This window comes from Sus scrofa, chromosome 14 (genome assembly GCF_054392235.1).
Source record: "Sus scrofa isolate SSC_HxYL_T2T_F1_AM1 chromosome 14, Sscrofa_HxYL_maternal_Yorkshire_Landrace_v2.0, whole genome shotgun sequence".
NCBI lineage: Eukaryota > Metazoa > Chordata > Mammalia > Artiodactyla > Suidae > Sus > Sus scrofa.
The window spans coordinates 89179269-89201259 of record NC_139396.1 but is presented as its reverse complement, the minus strand read 5'-3'; the positions used below and the strand labels follow the sequence as shown (position 1 = coordinate 89201259).

Genomic DNA, 21991 nt, shown 5'->3' with positions numbered 1-21991 from the left:
CAAGACTATACTGAACTTCCAAAAACTTCTAATTTCGTCTATAACCATTTGGCTCACAGTTGATTTAGATGCTTATGGGCCCTGCCCCAGTACTGGTTAAGCTGCCTCATTGCTCTTCTTGGAAAATATCCATATAGTTGTGGCCCCTAAAGGTTTACCTTGGAATTAATCAGAGGCATATTCCTGGCTGGCTGTGACAGCTGTTTCAACGTTTTTGTGAAGCTAGAATCCTCATTTACTTTTCTAATCTGGAACCATTCCTGCCTTATGATCCATTTGACCCTGGGCAAGTTAATTCACTTTGCTGAGGCTGTAACATTCCAATATTCCTCATGACTTTATAGAGTTGTGTTGAGGACCAGAGAGCTATTGTGGCATGCAGAATAATGTCCCCCTACCCTAAAGATGTCTTAATCCCTGGAACCTGTGCATATGTCAGGTTATGTGATAAAGGAGCAATCTAGCAGCAGATGGAATTCAGCTTGCTAATCAGCTGACTTTCAGATGGGGAGAGGAGGCTGGATGACTCAGGTGAGTCCAGGGTAATCACAAGGGTTTTTATAAGTGGAAGAGGAAGGCAGAAGGGAGAACCAGACAGATGGTAGTGTGAGGTTCCAGTCCAGTGTTTCTGGCTTTGAAGATAGAGGACTACAGTCATAAACCAAAGAAAGTAGACATCCTGTAGAAGCTAGCAAAGGTAAGGAAACTGATTTTCCCCTACAGCTTCCCAAAGGTATGTAGCCTGTGGATCCATTTCAGATTTCTGATCTCTGGGACTGTAAGAGAATACATTTGTGTTGATTTATGCTAATGTGGTAATTTTTTATAGTGGCAATTGGAAACAACAAGCTACAAAAGTCTTTTGAAATCGGTAGGAAATTTATAAATACATTATTTTCCTAGTACTATATCTCTGCTTTTTCTCTCCAACCGACTTGATGGCGGACAACTTTGTCACCAGGCAGTCTTCAGATTCTATCCCATTTCCTTGTCAAAGGCAGACAGACTCCTGCCTTTCCTGCTTCAGTGCCTATTTTTGCATTTTGCTCTCCCCCTCAAATTATTTGTGAGCCAGAGTTGATTACCATGTCATTATCAAACCAACTCCAACCACCTGCCTTTCTATTTCCCTCGTTTATCTTCAATTACTCATTCTGATATGCCTGAAACGTTGGTTAAGAAATCCTTTTTCAAAGTCACGATATCATAGCAAAATTAGGTACAGATAATTCTTACTTTGTAATGAGTTATTCTCTAAAAACTGTAAGGCAGGGAGTTCCCATCGTGGCTCAGTGGTTAACAAATCCGACCAGGAACCACCAAGTTGTGGGTTCGATCCCTGGCCTTACTCAGTGGGTTAAGGATCCAGCGTTGCCGTGAGCTGTGGTGTAGGTCACAGGCGCAGCTCGGATCCCGCGTTGCTGTGGCTCTGGCATAGGCCGGTGGCTACAGCTCCAATTAGACCCCTAGCCTGGGAACCTCCATATGCCGTGGGAGTGGCCCAAGAATTGGCAAAAAAAAAAACCAAAAAAAAAAAACCAAAAAAAAAAAACCTGCAAGGCAGTATGTGAAGTATATATCCACATCCGCATATACATAGATATGTATATATCTCAGCACATATCAAGTCATGAAGTTTTCCCATGTGTTTGAATAAGAATTTTTGTTTGTTTCCTTTTTAGGGTTGCGCCTGTGGCATAATGAATTCTACAGGCTAGGGGCTGAATGGAGCTACAGCTGCCAACCTATGCCGCATCTGCAACCTGTAACACAGCTTGCGGCAATGCTGGATCCTTAACCATTGAGCAAGGTCAGGAATGCAACCCACATCCTCATGGACACCAGTTGGGTTCTTAAACCTCTGAGCCACAATGGAACTCCCAAATCCATATATTTTAAGTACTTAAAAACGAACAAATTTGATATATAGTAAGAAATGGACTAATTTTTTATAACGGTTCTTAGGCCAATCCCTAAATGATACAATCCTTTCTGCCCTTTTATCACATAATTTACACCTAACAGGCCTATTTTTATTATAATTTGTTATCCCTTTATATTTCTTTTTGTTTTCTTCTTTACTTTTTATTTTAGGAGATGGTATTTATGTGCCTACTGATAATGTCCTCATAGTATTAGAGCTTCATTTTCAAGTTGTACTTGACTTTTTTTGGTAATAAAAACATTACACATTTAGGAGGGAAGATAGGAGAAAACCTCAGGCACAAAGATGCACAGAGGCGTACCATATAACCTGGGTTTATGATACTCAATAGGTCAAGTGGGCCCAAACTCAAGAAACATATCAGCTCGTTGAAGTATCACCCTGTACTTCAACCACACAATTAGGTTCAGAAAAAAGATCTCATTTAATAACCGTATCACAAACACTTCAGATAAGGAGGATTGTATTGGCCAGTACAATTATTAGTATTACCCAGCTGTATACTCCCAGCTCAAATTTTTGTGGTGTTTGGAAACTTTTTATTTTCCCTCCCCCATGACATTTTAACCCAAAACATTATTCCAGCTGTTTCTAAAATAATGGCAGTTTTTCTAGTATATATAATGGATACACAAGCAGAATTGATCACTCACAAAATTATACTTACATATTCCTTCACGTTTTTTGTTTTCACAGCTTTGTATGAATAATATGCAGGATAAAGCATTCCAAATACCAATCTAAAAGTAAAAAGTACGAGAGGACAAATCAGACATAACAAGGCTTTTAACAGCTCATAAAATTTCACCTAATAGAAAAGTAGACAGTACATGGAAAGCATATTGCAGTGTAAATGGGTATGAAAAGTTTATGTATAAACTAAATCCACTCAGAAAAGCAAAGTAAAAGTACGCTTTTATTTTTTTTAAAGGTGGTTTCAATGTTCTAGATATTTTCATGGGAAAAAAGATTTATTTAAAAAACTGCCATTGAAAAACATTTTCTATATCACAAAAAATATTCTGTGGTTCCTTGAAGAACTCTTGGAAAATGTGGAAAATTGCCAAAATAAAAAGTGTCCCAACACTACCAGTCAGAGGTAACCATAGGCAACACTTTATTGTATGTAAACCCCACTTTTTATCCATGTGTAATATACCCAAAACATAAACATAACAGGTACACCCAGGCACAGTTTGTAGTAAGGGAAAAAGTGGTACTTCATTTCATTGCTTTGAGAAACAATGACTTCTAATTGTGATAGTATTGTGAAATAATATCTGATATATTTATTACAATATGTAATAACTCTCTTTAAGCACTTATAAAATGACAGTCACTAGCAGGACTTAACTTACTGCTATCTGTTAGAATTTATTTCAATAAATCCCAGGTCCAAGAGAGAGGGGTGTGTGTGTGTGTGTGTGTAGACAGACGGACATGGAAATGGCATGACAACGTATACATGGTTTACAGTTGGCATTTTCACTTAATGTATAATGGAATTTTTTGTTTTCAAATATTACCTTATTCTTTTTTTTTTTTTTTTTTTTTTTGGTTGCCCTGTGGCATGTGGAGTTGCCAGGCCAGGGATCAGGTCCCAGCCACAGTTGCAACCTAAGCTGCAGCTGCAGCAATGAGGGATCCTTAGCCCACTGTGCCAGCCAGGGATCAAATCTGAATCCTAGTGCTCCCAAGATGTCGCTGATGCCATTGAACCACAGAGGGAACTCCAGTTTATAGTATTTTTAATATCTTCATTATATTCCAAATTGAAATTCACATAGTTTATTTATTTATTCATTTATTTTCTCTTTTTTCTTGCTTTTTAGGGCCACAGGTGTGGCACATGGACGTTCCCAGGCTAGGGGTTAAATCAGAGCTGCAGCTGCCGGCCTAAATCACAGACACAGCAACATGGTATCTGAGCCACGTCTGCGGCCCACACCACAGCTCACAGCCAGGGATCAAACCCGTGTCCTTATGGATAGTAATTGGGTTCGTTACCCTTGAGCAACAAGGGGGAACTCCCACATGGTTTATTTAAATAGTCCCATGCTTACAGACCTTTAATTTCCAGATTTTTGCTACTGCACATAATACTGTGAAAAACATTTATATGGATTTTGATATTCACTTCATAGTTGTGATGTTGCTGCTTCAAAGAGTACACACATTTTTACCTATTACCAAAAATGCCCTCCAGAGATGTAGTTCCACTTTACATTCCTATACACTGCAATCATGTGTATCACTGTTTAAAAAAAAGTTTGGAGTTCCTGTTGTGGCTCAGCAGGTTAAGAACCCAACTAGTTTCCACAAGGATGCAGGTTCGATCCCTGGCCTCACTCAGTGGGTTAAGGACCTGGTATTGCCGCAAGCTAAGGCATAGGTCACAGTGCAGCTCAGATCTGGTGTTGCTATGGCTGTGGTGTAGGCAGCCACAGCACCAATTCGACCCCAGCCTGGGAATTTCCTTATGCTGTGTGTTCAGCTCTAAAAAACAAAAAAGAAAAAAAATGTTGCCAGCTAACTAGGGTAAAAATAATAATCTCATCTCTTAGGAAGATAGTATAGATAGTTCCCATATGCCCTACACGGAGGTACTCCTATCATTAAAACCTTACATTAGTATGGTACGTCTGTCACAATTAATAAATCATTATTAACATATTATTAGCTAAACTCCATACTTGATTTGGGTTTCTTTAGTTTTTACCTAGCGTCTTTTTCCTGTCCCAAGGCCCCATCCAGGATAGCATAATTGTTTGTCTTGCCTCCGTAGCTCCTCTTGGCTGTAACCATTTCCTCAGTCTTTCCTTGGGAAATGATCTGGATAGTTTTGAGGAATATTGGTTGAATATACTGTGGGAAGCCCCTCTACAGGCATTTTCTAATTGTTTTTCTCATGACTAGACTGAAATAAAGGTTTTGGGGAGGAAGACCACAGAAACAAAGTTCCATGTCATCACATTATATCAAGGGCACATAATGATCAGCATGACTTGTCACTGATGATGTTATCCTTGACCACCAGGCTGAGGTAATGTTAGATTTGCCAAAGTTACTCTTTCCCCTCCCTCACACATTCCAAGCTGTTCTTTCTGGAAGGACTTCACTATGCTCCGGCCACACTTGAGTGGGGAGTGGCCCCTCTACCTCCTTGAGAGTGGGGTATCTATATACGCTATCTGAAATTCTTCTGCATAGGTGATTTGTCTATCTTGCCCAGCTATTTATTTACTCAATAAATATTTTATAATATTTACATTGTATTTATTTAAAATTCGACGATGAACTCATGTTTATCTTATACTTAATATTAATCCAATAATACTTAATTTTGTTGCTTTAAGATTTGAACTTAGGGAGATCTTTCAGTTGGCTCCAATTCCTCTATAATTGGGAAGATATTTTTAAGCAATTTGTTACTTTTTGGCACTACACGACAGACCAAGCTCATACCGTGTACTTCTGTAGCATTCCTAGAATCAGCCACTTCTCCAAGGAGCTTTGAGTTCCTTTTATTGGACAATGGAATTTGAGACCCAGATCTGGGTGCTAGGTAAGTCCATTGTTACTGGAGTGTTGTTGTCTAGGCCTTTCTTTGTCTCTTTTGTATGTTAGCCAATATTTTTCTGGGTTATTGTTGTCTTTTGATTTTATTTATGAAGCCTGAAATACATATTATACCATGTTTTCTAGGGCTGCTAGCAATACCACAGACTGGATGGCTTAAACAACAGATAGTTATTTTCTCATAGTTGTGGAGGCTGCAAGTCCAATATCAAGGTGTTGGCAATTTTAGTTTTAGTTTTTGTTTTTTTTTCTTTTTCGGGACTTTTCCTTGGATTGCAGATGGTCACATGCTCACTGTGTCCTCTCATAGTCTACCTTGGTCTGTGTGCGTGTGGCCTCTAATCGCTTTTTAAAAGAACACCAATCATACTGGCTTAAGGTCCACCTTAAAAACCTCATTTTACCAGTAAAAATTTTTTTAAAATACAGTTGATCTATAATGTTATGTCAATTTCTGCTGTACAGCAAAGTGACTCAGTTATATGTATACATTCTTTTTAATATTCTTTTTCATTATGGTCTAAGTCAGGAGATTGGATATAGTTCCTTGTGCTACACAGTAGGACTTTGTTGTTTACTCATTCTAAATGTAATAGTTTGCATCTACTAACACCAAATTCCCAGTCCATCCCTCTCCCTCCCTCCTCCTCCTTGGCAACCACTGGTCTGTTCTCTGTGTCTGAGTCTGTTTTTTGTTTTGTAGAAGGTTCATTTGTGCCATATTTTGGATTCCACATATAAGTGATACCATATGATATTTGTCCTTCTCTTTCTGACTTACTTCACTTAGTCTGAGAACCTCTAGTTACACCCATGTTTCTGTGAATGGCATTATTTCGTTCTTTTTTATGAACTAGTAGTATTCCACTGTGTACATGTACCACATCATCTTAATGTATTCATCTGCTGATGGACATTTGGGTTGTTTCCATGTCTTGGATATTGTGAATGGTGCTGCTATGAACATAGGGGTACATGTATTTTTTTTTTTTTTTTTTTGCTTTTTAGGGCCACACCTGTGGCATATGGAAGTTCCCAGGCTAGGGGTTGAATTGGAGCTATAGCTGCTGGCCTATGCCACAGCCACAGCAACATGGGATCTAAGCCTCGTCTATGACCTACACCACAGCACACAGCAACAACGAATCCTTAACCCACTGAGCAAGGCCAGGGATCAAACCCGTGTCTCCTGGATACTAGTTGGGTTTGTAACCGCTGAGCCACAATGGGAACTCCTGTAATTTTTGAATTATAGTTTTATCTGGATATATTCCCAGAGTGGGAATGCTAGATCATATGGTAGTTATATTTTTGATTTTCTGAGGAACCTCCATATTTTTTTTCACAGTGGTTGCACCAATTTATATTCCCACCAACAGTGTAGGAGTGTTCTCTTTTCTGCACACCCTCTCCAGCATTTGTTATTTATATACTTTTTAATGATGGCCACGCTGACCGGTGTAAGATGGTACCTCATTATAGTTTTGATTTGCATTTTTCCAATAATTAATGATGTCAAGCATCTTTTCATGTGCCTACTGGCCATCTGTGTCTTATTTGGAGAAATATCTATTTAGGTGTTTTGCCCATTTTTCAACTGGGTTGTTTGTTTTTTCGTTGTTGTGGTATATGAATTGATTGTATATTTTGGAGCTAAGCCCTTGTAGGTTGAATTGTTTACAAATATTTTCTCTGATTCTGTAAGTTTTGTTTCTCTTTTTTTATGGTTTCCTTTGCTGTGCAAAAGCTTGTAAGTTTAAGTTCCATTTGTTTATTTTTTTAAATTTCTATTGCCTTGGGAGACTGGCCTAATAAAACATTTGTACAATTTATGTCTGAGAGAATGTCTTGCTTATGTTCTGTTCCAGGAGTTTTATGGTGTCGTGTCTTACTTTAAGTCCTTGAGCCATTTTGAGTTTATTTTTGTGCATGGTGTGAGGGTGTGTTCTAGTTTCATTGCAGCTGTCCACCTTTCCCAACACCACTTGCTGAAGAGACTGGTATTTTTCCCATTTTATATTCTTGCCTCATTTGTTTAAGATTAATTGACCACAGGTGTGTGAGTTTATTTCTGGGCTCTCTTGATCCACATGTCTACTTTTGTACCAATACTAAACTGTATTGATTACTGTAGCTTTGTAATATTGTCTGAAGTCTAGGAGAATTATGACTCCTGCTTTGTTTCCACCTCCCCCCTCAGGATTTCTTTGGCAATCCTAGGGCTTTTATAGTTCCATACAAATTTTTAGATTATTTGTTGTAGTTAGGTGAAAAACGGCATGGGTAATTTGATAGGAATTGCATTAAATCTGTAAGCAGCTTTGGGTAGTACTGCCATTTTAACAATATTAATTCTTCTAATCCAAGAGCATGGGATATTTTCCATTTTTTGAATCTTTAATTTTATTTATTAATGTTTTATAGATCTCAGTGTATGAGTCTTTTATCTCTTTGGTAAGGTCCTCATTTTTAACTTAATTGCCTCTTTAAAGATCTTATCTACAAATATAGCCACATTCTGAGGTACTGCAGGTTAGAATTTCATCATAAGTGTTTTGGGAAGTGAATACGATTCAGCCAATAACATGTAATGTATATTTAAGAACATTTACATTAAATTAAGTGTTTCCACTTATATTAAATAACCATTCTTAGACTGATGGAAAGTGAGTATTTATATCTCTAAAAGATATATATATATATATATAGATATATATATATATATATATTTATTTATTATTTTTTTATGGCCTCACCCGTGGCATATGGAGAGTCCCAGGATAGGGGTCAAATCCGAGCTGTAGCCACTGGCCTATGCCACAGCCACAGCAACGCCAGATCAGAGCTGTTTATGCACCCTACACAACAGCTCATGGCAACAGAGGATTCTTAACCCACTGAGTGAGGCCAGGGATTGAACCTGCATCCTCATGGATACTAGTCGTATTCGTTTTCACTGAACCACAATGGGAATTCCTATAGAGATGTTTAGATCATCCTGTTTGTTTATTTCTTTGAGGGGGGATGGGTTGTAAATCTCTGCTGACCTTCTTATCCTTCACAAAGCTGAACCCTGTGTTTGGGGCTGATGTCACCAGGTCAGAGGCATACAAAGTCTTCCCCTACTGTGGATTTTATTCTCACCAAATGGAATCCACATCATTAACATTATCTGCCCTACCTTACAGTGCTACCCTGTGAATGCTACTTCACCAGAAGCCAATCCCCCATCTCTGGATATGAGATTTTAGCTGTGCCAGGACCCAGGGCTTTTCACTTTAACACAGGTACCCCACAAGGCACAGAGGTTTTCCAGCTTAGTGATTTCTAAGGAAGTAATTGACCTTAGGAACTGGGGTGTAAACCAGAATGCAACTCTCAGATCTGCTATGTGTTCATCCTTGTGGCTGACCTAAGGTATAATCCCAATTAGCCACCACAGTTATTGTTTACATCTTCAAACTAATCATTTCAATCCACTTTGTTTCCCTTTAGAACTTGGACACAATCAACATCATATCTTCCATGTTCTCATACAATCTAATTCCACTGGATTTAAATTCAACATGAGATTCTGCACCACTATCAGTATATGGATCTTTGACTTCTCCTTCCCCTGCTACAACATCCATTCAAACTCTAACTCAGTCTTGTTGGTTTTTCCTTGGTGAGCATCCATTTATCCTCTTTTATTTACAAACCAGTGGCCAATGATATATTTAGGCTCGTGCCATCTTATCTGACATACTGAATAGTTTCCCAACACAGCCTCTGGCTCCATTGTTAGATAAATTTTCCTAATACATCTGGACTGCCTTGCTTAAGACTTAAGTAAAGAATTCCCTGGTGGCTCAGTGGGTTGGAGATCCGATGTTGCCACAGCTGTGGCTCGCGTCACTGTTGTGACATGGGTTTGATCCCTGGCCTGGGAACTGAGTCATGGACAAAAAAAAAAAAAAAGAAAAAAAAAATGGAGTTCCTGCCGTGGCTCAGTGGTTGACAAGTCCAACTAGGAACCAAGACTTCAGTAGCTGGCCTCCTCACCCCTTTCCCAACCAGCCCACATAGGACCTGATCAGAACATAATTTGAAAACCACTGCCTTATATAAGCCTTATGTTCCAAAGTGGTTTCCTCAATATGTCTTTTGTATTTCTAATTTGATCCTGGAGTGTGTTTCTTGTCTGCAGTGCCTCCTCCCTTCTTTATCTTTCCTCCTCTCCTTTCTTCCAATTTTTTCCCTTGCTTAATTAATTCACTTTTTTTCCTTCAACATCCCACCCTCCTTCATAGACTTCTAAATTGCTTTTATTGTGAATTTTAGAATTTGTCAGGATTAGTCATTTTTGCCTTTAGCATATTCTATTTTAGATTGTTTCATGATTTTTTAAAATGTATGTATAACTGACTTCCAAAATAGACCATCCCAAGGATTTGGTGCTAGTTGATACTATGCATACAGGGGTTTTCAACCTCTGTGGTGAATAGAATCAGTCAAATGAATAAACCTAATGTCCCTAACACCCAACTTTTGTTAAGGGTAGAAAACAATAATGTATTTCATTTGGAACATAGGAAAGATTAAATGCCTTGGTGAACAGTGGGACAATTTTTAAGGACCACCTCTGTTAATATTATAATTTATTGCTGTTCCAATGTGAGTATCACTGAGTAATTTATTACTAACATCTGTAATATTTCCTAGGTTACTTTTTTGGTTCTTTTTCTTTAGTACTGAGTTCTACCCTAGATGTTTGCAACCTGGGAGGTGGGGCATAAAGCCAAAGCATTAGCACACAGTGTATAAAATCAAAAAAGTTTATTTTAGAAGGCCACCTACAAGATAAACTTACGGTTTATAAAGGGAGTATTTTCTACAAATAAAGTTCACCTATAAATTTAAATACTATTTCAGTGGTAGAGGGAGGAGGAAATAATTGCTCATTTCCTCTCAGCCTTATTTCTGCCTAAAGAGGGGAGAACTCTGCCAAAATACTCATAATACCCTTAGTTCCCACTAAGGTAAAGTTGTTTATATGAACACTGGCCATGTTGAAAAACACTATTTAAAAAAAGGAAATAAAATTTACGGGAATGCAATAGTGAAGATGGTTCTTGTATCATTTTTATATATGGAAAATACTTGAAATAGATATTTGGTGGACATGTGTTAAGACACAACTTATTCTTTACCAAAATTGTTCTAGAGAATTAGAGCAGTTCAAAGGCAAATCTCAAAAGCAACTAGGAAGAGTGCTCTCAATACTAGAATTAATGTCATCAAAGCACAAAAGTTAGGCATCATTTCACAAAAAATTGATTAAAGCTTTTTCCGATTAAGATCCTAAAAAGAACTTATCATAGAAAAGTATAAAACAACAACAACAACAACAACAACAAAAAGGAGTTCCCGTCGTGGCGCAGTGGTTAACGTATCCGACTAGGAACCATGAGGTTGCGGGTTCGGTCCCTGCCCTTGCTCAGTGGGTTAACGATCCGGCGTTGTCGTGAGCTGTGGTGTAGGTTGCAGACGCGGCTCGGATCCTGCGTTGCTGTGCCTCTGGCGTAGGCCGGTGGCTACAGCTCCGATTCAACCCCTAGCCTGGGAACCTCCATATGCCGTGGGAGCGGCCCAAGAAATAGCAACAACAACAACAACAACAACAACAAAAGACAAAAAGACAAAAGACAAAAAAAAAAAAAAAAAAAGTATAAAAAAGACAATAAAAATCTCAAATAATTCCATAGAATAAACCATCTTTTAAAAATTAGAGATTATTATTCCAGATATATATATATATGTTTTAAATTTTATCGTACTTTTCACAAGCCTGATAGGGTCATTCTCTCAAATTCTCTGAAAACCTTACAAATGCATCATTAATACTTTAATAACAAAACTGGTCAAGAGTTAATTTACGTTTAAACAAGTTACAAAGCGCTAATTCCGAGATTTTAAACTTTCTTTTTTATCTATTCTTACCATTCTTTAAAAAAATATGAAAAATGGGAGTTCCCATCATGGTGCAGTGGAAACAAGTCTGACTAGGAACCGTGAGGTTGTGGTTCGATCCCTGGCCTCGCTCAGTGGGTTAAGGATCCAGCATTGGAATGAGCTATGGTGTAGGCCCCAGATGTGGCTTGGATCTGGCGTTTCTGTGGCTCTGGTGTAGGCCGGCAGCAACAGCTCCAATTAGACCCCCTATCCTGGAAACCTCCATATGCCGCGGGTGTGGCCTTATAAAGACAAAAGACCAAAAAAAAAAAAAAAAAAAAAAAAGATGTTAACACAAATAGAAGTGTTAATAAATCCCACTATCCCTATCACCTAGTTATAAGACTTGTGAACAGTAATCCATTCTAATATTCTGGTATTATATTTCCAAGTTTTTTTTTTTACCTACAATCCTGTAAGAACATTATTTTATTTATCTACTTTTTTTGGCCACACCTGTGGCACATGGAAGTTCCCAGGCTGGGAATTGAACCCCTGTTGCAGTTGCGACCTGTGCCATAGCTATGGGCAACATAGGATCCTTTACCTGCTGTACCACAAAGGAGCTTCCTAAAAACATTATTTTAAAACAAACATTTTAAAGACAATATTTTAAAAACATGTTCTAATTATAAAATATTTTTAATTTAAACATAATTGACATCTTAGAACATATAGATTTTTGTCTTGCCCTTCCATTATATGTTACATTATGAACATTTTCTTGTATCTTTAAATATTCTTTAATAACATCATTTAACAACTACACAGTGTAATCTGTCATATGAATGAAAATCATATGTTTCTATATGTCTACTATTTAAATTAATGCTATCATGAATAATCTTTCTATGATTACTAATAACAGCAATTATTAACATTTTATACTAGGCAGTATGTTATGCACGTTCTCTATATCACCTCGATTAATTCTCAGAGTAACACCCAGAGCTATGTGCTATTTTCATGCCTATTTTACAGATGCAAAGCCCGAACCTTAGAGAAGTTCAGAAACAAACCCAGGGTCATATAGCTTATAAGTTTATTTCTAGATTCAAAGCCAAGTACTCTCACTCCAAAATCCACACTTAAAAATCACCATTTATTTCCTAATGACATTACCCTAGAAGTGGAATAACTAAGTCAAAGGGACTGAGACTATAAAGATCTTTGATGCACGTTGCCAAACGCTCTTTAGAAAAGCAACATCAATTTAAATTCTTACTAGGAAAGTATAAAATACCCATTTAAGAACCATTTTCTTTAATAAGATAACAGTAATGTCAAAACAGGTGAAATAAAGTAGGAGTCTCATCGGTATACAGCACTACTAAAAGAAAAAGAAATCCCAAAATATTAGTTAATGATGTTAACATTTAATTTCAGAACGATTTTAATTTCCCCTAAAATTGTCTTTAGATTACAAATTCCCTCTGTAATAATGGAAAGGAAGTAATTTACATTTTACTTTGTTAAAATGAAGCTTGACAAATAGCTGATTGCTGCTATAAATGACATAATACTAGCATGGGGTATGACCACGGCACTGCTCACTTGACAAATTCTTATTCCACTGCTTTCAGAATCATGCTCCCCAACAAGCAAAAATGTTAATTATAGTGTTTTATCCCATCAAAGGACAAACTCTGTGAGACTAGAGATTAACAAAAATGGGATAGCTAATATTAAGTAAACAAAATAAACTACAGGATCAAAAATCAGAAGGATGAAAGACAGACGTTCCAGGCTTGTGAGGATGAGTTAATCACAATAAATATAGATGCCACAGAGACTCTCAAAGGGCAACACAAAATAACAGCACTCCAGGCCCTGATCAAAGAGTATAAATAAACCCCAACAGTTTATAGTCCAGTTTATGCTAAAGACTGAGACTAGTGAAATAGCCTGGCATAAGGATGGCAAACATGCAGAGGTGTCTCTGCTACTTGCCATTCCTGTGGCAGAAAAAAACTGCAAATCATTCACTGTGCTCTTTCCTGTTGACCCTGGTCTCGGAATCCTTGTTAACACAGCATAAGCATAAGCTCACAACAACAAAGGACAGAAGCTGAGAAGAATTATTGGAGATTTTTTTTTTTTCCCATTCTTATTCGAAACCTTTTATTCTTCTAGGAGGTGTCATTCTAAATTTAGGTCAATCTTGGAGTTCCTATTGTGGCTCTGTGGGTTAAGGATCTGGTGTTGGCTATGGTTGTGGCACAGGCCTCAGCTGCACCTCTGATTCGACCCCTAGCCCAGGAACTCCCATGACGGTAAAAAGAAAAAAAATTTTTTTGTATCAAGCTTGACTAGTAGCAGGTAGTATTCCTAAACCGTCCTATTTCCTTCGGGGAAACTTTAGCTGAGCTGGTTATTATTATTACATTCTTGTTTTTTCTTCTTGAAGTATTTTACAAGAAACTACCATATGAAACCCACGGCTATAAATACTAGTAGAATAGTGTTAAGGGCATTGTTTCTTATATTAGTATCCCTATATATGAAATTTCAATGTGAGACTTTCTTTGGAATTCAGTACAGTTGCAATGCTTCAGCTTTCTTTGAGAAAATGATGCCCTTCATTTATCTGATGAGAATTACATTATTCCCCCCACCCCTTGCAACCGATTGACAGGAAGCTCATAGGCAAAATCTGCTCATCAGCTATATCAATTATGATGGGCTTTAAGACTAGCATATTTATACAGGACTTGTATTCACCAGATTTTTATTTTCTACTCCGATGGCTGTTTTTTCCTAGTCTTAATTCTCTTGTTTTTCTTTATGTTCTAAAATGTACATTTGGCAAATAATTTCTCTAATAATTTCAAGGACAAAACAGAGCATAAAAAAATTAGTTAAGATGTAGTCGTCACTGTGTTTAAGCACAGAATTCAGCTCTACGGTGCCAGAGAACCAAGAAAGGCATTTTTTTTAGCATAGGTTGCTGTAACTGGGAACCACTGGTTGTTCCCTGACTTAGCCACACTCAAAATCACCTGGAGAGCTGCTTTTTAACTGCTTTTTGTTGTTGTTGCTTAGAGCTTTTAACATAGGTAATTGATCTAAAAAATTAATAAGGTAGAAAGTGCAAAGTGAAAATTTCCCATTTTGAAACAATCTATTTCCCCAAAGAAGCATGGAAATAATTTCTTGGATATCTTATGGTAAACTAATTTAAATACATAAAACAGTAAATACTCAAACTCATCTTTTCCTTGTTATTTTATTTCTAACTACCTTACTACATTTTGCTATGCTCATGACACCTATTTTATCTGTACGGTGGAAATACGAAGTAGGCTGTGTATGTCTCTTCTCAGCTCCACAATTGGTGACATCACACTGGTAGCTTAAAATAGGCTATTATTGTAGGGAGTAGTTACATCATGGAAATTAACAAATGATATGAATCAGTCCCTTTGCCCCAGCTGTTAAGCATTACCAGCAAACCACTGCCTATATGTGTTTTAGCCAAGGGAAACTATAGTATATTTTTATCAGGAAGACAACGAAATATTATATGGAGAAAGAATTCATAGAATTTAGTAAAATCAAAAAGGCAGGCTATTAGGACAACCAGGTTAATAAAGGCTTCATGCAAGATGATAAAGAGAAAGAGGGCAAAAGGTTTTTGCCCTTTATTGTAGTTCAAATCTATTTTAAGATTAAGTCTCTAATATAAACACAGACTCTGGTGAATTTTTAAAATAAAATTAGAATCTTACATATTAAGGGAATCCTAGAAGTAGTCTATTAAAGTAGTTCTCTGATTTTTTTCAGAGCAGTATTATTCCCCCAGGAGAAATCTTTTTTAGGATCATCAGTAAACAAGAGACAAATGCAATTAAATTGTCATTAGAAAACTTAGTTTCAGTGATTACAGAATCCTCTGAGTAATCCTAAACCCATAAGAACTATTTGGAAAGCATCCTCTATAAATGGTTTAGAAGCTCCCAAATCTGTCTATATATACGAATCAATTAAGAATGAGAATCTTTGGAAGTGGGGCCAAAGAGTTTAAATTTCTGAATTCTGCATCTTCCAAACACTAAAGTGACAACATTAGGCTACTTTAGTTTTGGATTAAAACTCATTATGATTAAGCAATGTGCTGTCCCTATGCTAAGCTCTAACTGTATTTTTAAAAGTAATGTGAAAATGGCTATATTTTTTCTTGACTTGTGTTAAACTGTATCCTTACTTAAACACTAAAATAAATGTAAGAGACCATAAGGGAAAAGAGAGTTCTAAAGAGTAAAGTAGCAAAAATGAATATATCTTTTGAAAATAATAAATGTGCACCTGTTTAAATTCAAATGATTACAACTGCTACAAGGTCCAGCGATGATTCCATGTATCTGTGTATATTCTTTCTAAATGAGTCATTATGCCACTGTTTCAGCAGCCATCACATAGCAAAGTTCATGCCTGATGACTGCAAAATAATATGTAATGTTTGTCTTACAGAAATTTCCAGAAAAGAATAGAAGTTGTTAAGTGTCTCTGTTAGTCGAGAATTCCCATTTAATAAAACAAGTTAAGTGGCCTTAAAGAAAAATATGAAAATTACAATCAGGAAGAAAAAGTCAAACCCATGAGAAGAGCCCAAGCCTTGAATTCTCTAGCCAGTGATACAAGTTTAAAACTGCCAAGGAGAAAAAAATGCAGTAAAAAAATTCCTTTGAAATATTTTATACATGTTTTAATTATAGTCATCAAGAGCTATGAAGCTTGGAATTTTCATGTTGTCAGAGCTCAACTTCTAATTTTACTTCAGAGCTTTAATTTCTACTCTAAAAGGAAAGCTGAAGATAAAACTAGGGGAGAGAGATCAATCCACAGTAAAGCAGACTAGTATTTCATCATCCTCTTACTTTCTTCCCTAGCCACCATCTCACTCCACCACCACCAGGGCCTACTATGTGGTGGACCCACACCCCCCACCAAAATACTTAAACATAATGCTGAACTCAATACAAAATACACTGTAGAACCACAAACTCCTGAAGTCCTCAAGGAGCTAGGCATCCTGTGAACAGAGTTCTATAGAATGTCATACATAACCAAAAGGACAGGATGGTCCCCATAAGCTGTAGCATTCCCCAGTTTACCAGGTGTAATTTTTCCATTCTGTCATACAAATAAGGAAATCATATGTGGGGTAGGTATGTTCTATTGGTACAGATAAGGCTCAGAAAGATGAACGATCTTATGAATTAGGCACCTGCCAAGTGTCGAAACCAAAACAAACATAAGATTTCTAATTTCAAGATCTGTGCTCTTAGCACTATACCAAAAACCTTTATAATCCATACAGTGTATAACTCAATAGCAATCATCTCCAATATCAGTAGTTGAATGAAGTCAACATTCAGAAGCTATCTTCATAGTTGTGACCCACCAATGTATTACTGTCATATATAACAAAATATATATCTGAGAAATATCTACATCTCTCTCTATATATAAATATATATCATACATAACAAAATATGAGACCCCTTAAAAATTTTTTTCACCAAAGTATATTTGATTTACAATGTGTTAGTTTATGCTGTACAGCAAAGCGATTCAATTATATATATATTCTTTACTATTACGCTTTATCACAAGATGTTGCATGTAGTACCATGCTGTACAGTAGAACCTTGCTGTTTATCTATTTTATATATAGTAGTTTGTATCTATGGATCTTAAACTCCTAATTTATCCCTCCCTACCTCCTCTTTCCCTTTTGGTAACCATAAATGTTTGTGTGTTTTGTTAGGTTTTTTTGTTTGTTTGTTTGTTTTTGTATTTTTAGGGCTGCACCTGTGGCATATAGAGGATCCCAGGCTGGGGGTCGAACTGGAGCTATAGCTGCTGTCCTATGCCACAGCCACAGCAACCAGATCCAAGCCACGTCTGCAACCTACACCACAGCTCATGGCAATGCTGGATCCTTAACCCACCGAATAAGGCCAGGGATTGAACCTGTGTCTTCATGGATGCTAGTCAAATTTGTTTCCCCTGAGCCACAATGGGCACTCTTGTTAGTTATTTTTAGAATATGAACAACTTTATTTTTTAAAATGGTGTGCTGATAAAAAGTTTGTTTTCTATGTGAGTTTGTGTCTGCTTTGTAACTAAGTTCATTTGTTTCATATTTTAGGTTCCATGTATAAGTGATATATGTTTGTCTTTGAATGTCTTCACTTAGTTTGATAATTTCTAGGTTTATCCACATTGCTGCAAATGGCATTATCTCATTCTTTTTTATGGCTGAGTAATATTCCATCACATACATGCACCACATTTTCTTTATCCATTCCTCTGTTGATGGACATTTAGGTTGCCTCCATGTCTTGACTATTGTGAATAGTGCTGCTATGAACATAGGGGTGCATGCATCTTTTTGAATTACAGTTTTGTCTGGATATATACCCAGGAATGAGATTCAGGATCATGTGGTAGTTCTATTTTTAGTTTTTTAGGGAACCTCCATATGACTGTCCGTTGTGACTGCATCAATTTACATTCCCACTAACAGTGTAGGAGGGTTCTCTTTTCTCCTCATCTTCTCCTGCACTGGTTATGTGTAGACTTTTTGATGATGGCCATTCTGACGATGTGAGGTGATAACCACATTACAGTTTTGATTTGCAGTTCTCTAATAATTAGTGATGTTGAGCATCTTTTCATGTGTCTGTTGGCCATTCATGTCTTTTTGAAGAAATGGCTATTTAGATCTGCCGATTTTTTGACTGTGTTCAAAGTCCACATAGAGGAATATCAACATGATTAATCAACATTTCATGTGCTCTCCATTCCTATAAAACTAGTTAGGTGGCTTTGCTTGATGGAGTTAAGAATTATTCATGTCACTTGACCAACCCCTGACTCCCAAATAACTCTTAACTCAGCAATTGTTTTCTTTCTTAGCCCCTTAAGCACAGGATCTATTTAAACCCAAACTCAGCATCAGCCCCACTGACATTAAAAATAAGGAGACTTCAGTTGTAATCCAAAGTTTAAAAACAGCTTCTGGTGAAGAAAAATCACACACAAACCACTTTAGAATATGTTGAGAAAACTTCCTCTCTTACCACAACACAAATAAAAAGAGATGAGTAAGAAAAACCATAAACATGGGTTCTATCCTGACCCCAAAGTGAACTTCCCTGAATTGAACTCAGGCCTAAAATTGCTGCTAAGTCCTCCCACAGGGCATTCCTATCTACTGTGCCACATGTTCTATAGCCACCTCACAAAACAATGCTTTACCAGACTCCAACCACTCTAAAGTGAATTTCATACTTTGCTTTCAAATAATCTGTTAATTCTTTTCCACTACACAAAGACAGGCATCACTGATGGCATACTATGTTCTAGGCACTGTATACTCAAGCACTAAGGATACAATAGGACACTCACTATTGCTTTTTAATTAAAACTTAAACGTGCAATGCTTTGGAAATCAAAACAGTCTATTTCATACTTCTTAAACCACTTCCTTCATCCCCTTTGCTCACATCTTTCTAATACCTTTCTAATATATCCAACTCAGTAATTTTTTCTCATGCCACTCCCTAGAGCTAGAACAGTCTTCCTCTTTATGTGGAGATCTCTCCTTCCTTTTATAGGTACTCTGCCTGTTACTCTTATTAATGAGGTTGAAAGGTTTGGTCTCCTTATTTTATACAGCAAATAATCAATAATAGAAATTAAATTACAAAAATAATAGCCAGAACATAAAAATTAAACATTGTACAAGCATTTTATTTTTAAATATTTATTTATTTTGTCTTTTCTAGGGCCGCTCCTGTGACATATGGAGGTTCCCAGGCCAGGGGTCCAATAGGAGCTGTAGCCACCGGCCTATGCCACAGCCACAGCAATGCGGGATCTGAGCCGCGTCTGCAACCTACACCACAGCTCACGGCAACGCCAGATCCTTAACCCACTTAGCAAGGCCAGGTATCGAACCAGCAACCTCATGGTTCCTAGTCAGATTCGTTAACCACTGAGCCACGACGGGAACTCCATGTACAAGCATTTTAAAAATATTCTCTGTTCTCTTGAGGTGGTCAGCTGATTAGAGAATGTCAAAAAACTTTCTTTGTAGAAGAAAATCAGAGAGCAGGGAACCTTATACTATCTTGGGCGACTCAACAGAAAAAGAAAGCAAACATATGCCACAAGAACTATACCACCACCTCATTTAATTCTGGCATCAGTAATTACTGCAGGAAACCAACATGCTGGCTGTTTGGCACTACTAAGCTCGCTGGGTCTTGGTAAACATCACTCTTTTCGAAAGGGTTTGTTTTTTGTTTTTTGTTTTTTGTTTTGTTTTTTTTTTTGTTTTGTTTTGTTTTGTTTTTGGCTATTCCACTTGACATGCAAAAGTTTCCTGGGCCAGGGAATGAACCCTTGCCATAGGAGTGATAAAGCCAGATCCTTAACCCACTAGGCCACCAGGGAACTCCTAGAAAGGCAGTTTTGTATGACCCTACTCCCACTCTTGAAAAATGGTAGATAATGCACTAATTCTGACTTTGCAGCTTTTTGCTCCCTAAAAAAATACAAAAGTGATGAAACAAGGGACAGTTTATATATCCATTGAAAACAGAAGGTTGGAGTTCCCATCATGGCTCAGCAGTAATGAACCCAACTAGTTCATGCGGATGTGGGTTGGATCCCTGGCCTTGCTCAGTGGGTTAAGGATCTGGTGTTGCGGCGAGCTGTGGCATAGATTGAAGATGTGGCTCAGATCCCAAGTTGCTGTGGCTGTGGTATAGGTTGGCGGCTGCAGAGTAGGTTAGTAGCTGCAGCTCCAGTTCTATCCCTAGACTGAGAATTTCCATATGCTGTGGGTGCAGCTCTAAAAAAGCAAAAAAACCAAAAAAAAAAAAAAAAAAAAAAAGGCTAGAAAACAAAAGTGTGTTAACATTCCCCATGGGAGGACTATTCTATGTTAAGGAGATAGAGAAAAAATGACAACTAAATGTAGCATATAATCCCTGATGGAATTCTGTGTTATTTTTGTTCTGGTTGTTGTTTTTATAGGACAACAATGAAGCTACATAAGGTATTATTAGAACACGGGCAATTTTAATACAAACTGTACTTCAGGTGTTAATATCTCTTTTTTTTTAGGGGATATTAAACTTGTGGGTATATAAAATGCCTTGTTTAGGAGACACAGTGATTAGAACTAAAATGTCATAATTCTTCAACTTATTTTTTTTTTTATTCTAATAAAATGTTAACTTTTAGGGAGTTCTCATTGTGGCACAGCAAAGAGGCGGGTTCGGTCCCTGGCCCGCTCAGTGGGTTAAGGATCTAGTGTTGCCGTGAGCTGTGGTGTATGTTGCAGACGTGGCTCGGATCATGTGTTGCTGTGGATGTGGTGCATGCTGGCAGCTGTAGTCCTGATTCGATCCCTAGCCTGGAAACTTCAATATGCTGTGGGTGGGGCCCTAAAAAAGCAAAAAAAAAAAAAAAAAATTTAACTTTTAAATTTTCATAAAAATTGTAACAATAGTACAGATAATTCCTATATACTACACTCTCAGTCCCCCTGTTATGAAAATCATATATTAGTATGGTGCATTTGCACAATTAATGAACCATTAACAGTACATTAGTATTAATTAATTGAAGTCCACACTTTATTCAGATTTGCTTAGTTTTTACATATATCTGTTCTAGGATACCATCTGGTATCCCACCTTATTTGCAATATTATATATATTTAATCACCATGTCTCCCCAGGCTCCTCAGAAATTTCTGTGAACCTTTATTTTTGATGACTTGATAGTTTTTAAGATTGCTGATAAACTGTTTTTTATAATGTCCCTCAAGTTCTATTGTCTTATTTTTTTTCAGGGTTAGAGTGGCGGAAGGGATTTGGGGAAGAATATCACAAAGATCAGAGTTCCTGTCGTGACTCAATGGTTAACAATCCAACTAGGAACCATGAGGTTGCCGGTTTAATCCCTGGCCTTGCTCACTGGGTTAAGGTTTCGGTGTTGCCACACAAGCTGTGGTGTAGGTCAGACATGGCTTGGATCCCGAGTTGCTGTGGCTCTGGCGTAGGCCTGCAGTAACAGCTCTGATTAGACACCTAGCCTGGGAACCTCCATAAGCTGTGGGTGCAGCCCTAGAAAAGACAAAAAAAAAAAAAAAATCGCAAAGATGATGCGTCATTTCCATGACATATCAAGAGTGCACATTATATACTCTTATCACTGATGACTTATCATGGAACATGTTAGCTTGATCACTTGGCTGAAGTAGTAGTTATCAGAAAAGTTACTAAATACTTTCCACCCAAACATTGCCCTGCTTCCCATACCATACCTCATAGAAGGAAGCTGTTATATCTAAGGAGTGGCAAGCTATGCTTCACTTCTATGAGGGCAGAGTATTTACATAAACTATTTGGAATTCTTCTACATAGGAGATTTTTTTCTGTTCTCCATTCA

The 21991-nt window shown here is 37.3% G+C and overlaps 1 protein-coding gene and 1 long non-coding RNA gene across 2 annotated transcripts in view; both read right to left on the bottom strand.

The window, feature by feature from the left end:
- The window catches only part of LOC102165048 (uncharacterized), a 1242341-nt gene that overhangs the window by 745537 nt on the left and 474813 nt on the right, over positions 1-21991 (bottom strand). The gene's annotated exons all lie outside the window — the stretch shown is intronic.
- Positions 1-21991, bottom strand: part of REEP3 (receptor accessory protein 3) — a 104737-nt gene that overhangs the window by 51468 nt on the left and 31278 nt on the right. Inside the window, exon 2 of the mRNA XM_001925659.7 lies at positions 2613-2685. Coding sequence (XP_001925694.2) covers positions 2613-2685 — 73 coding nt within the window. The remainder of the gene's footprint in view (positions 1-2612; positions 2686-21991) is intronic.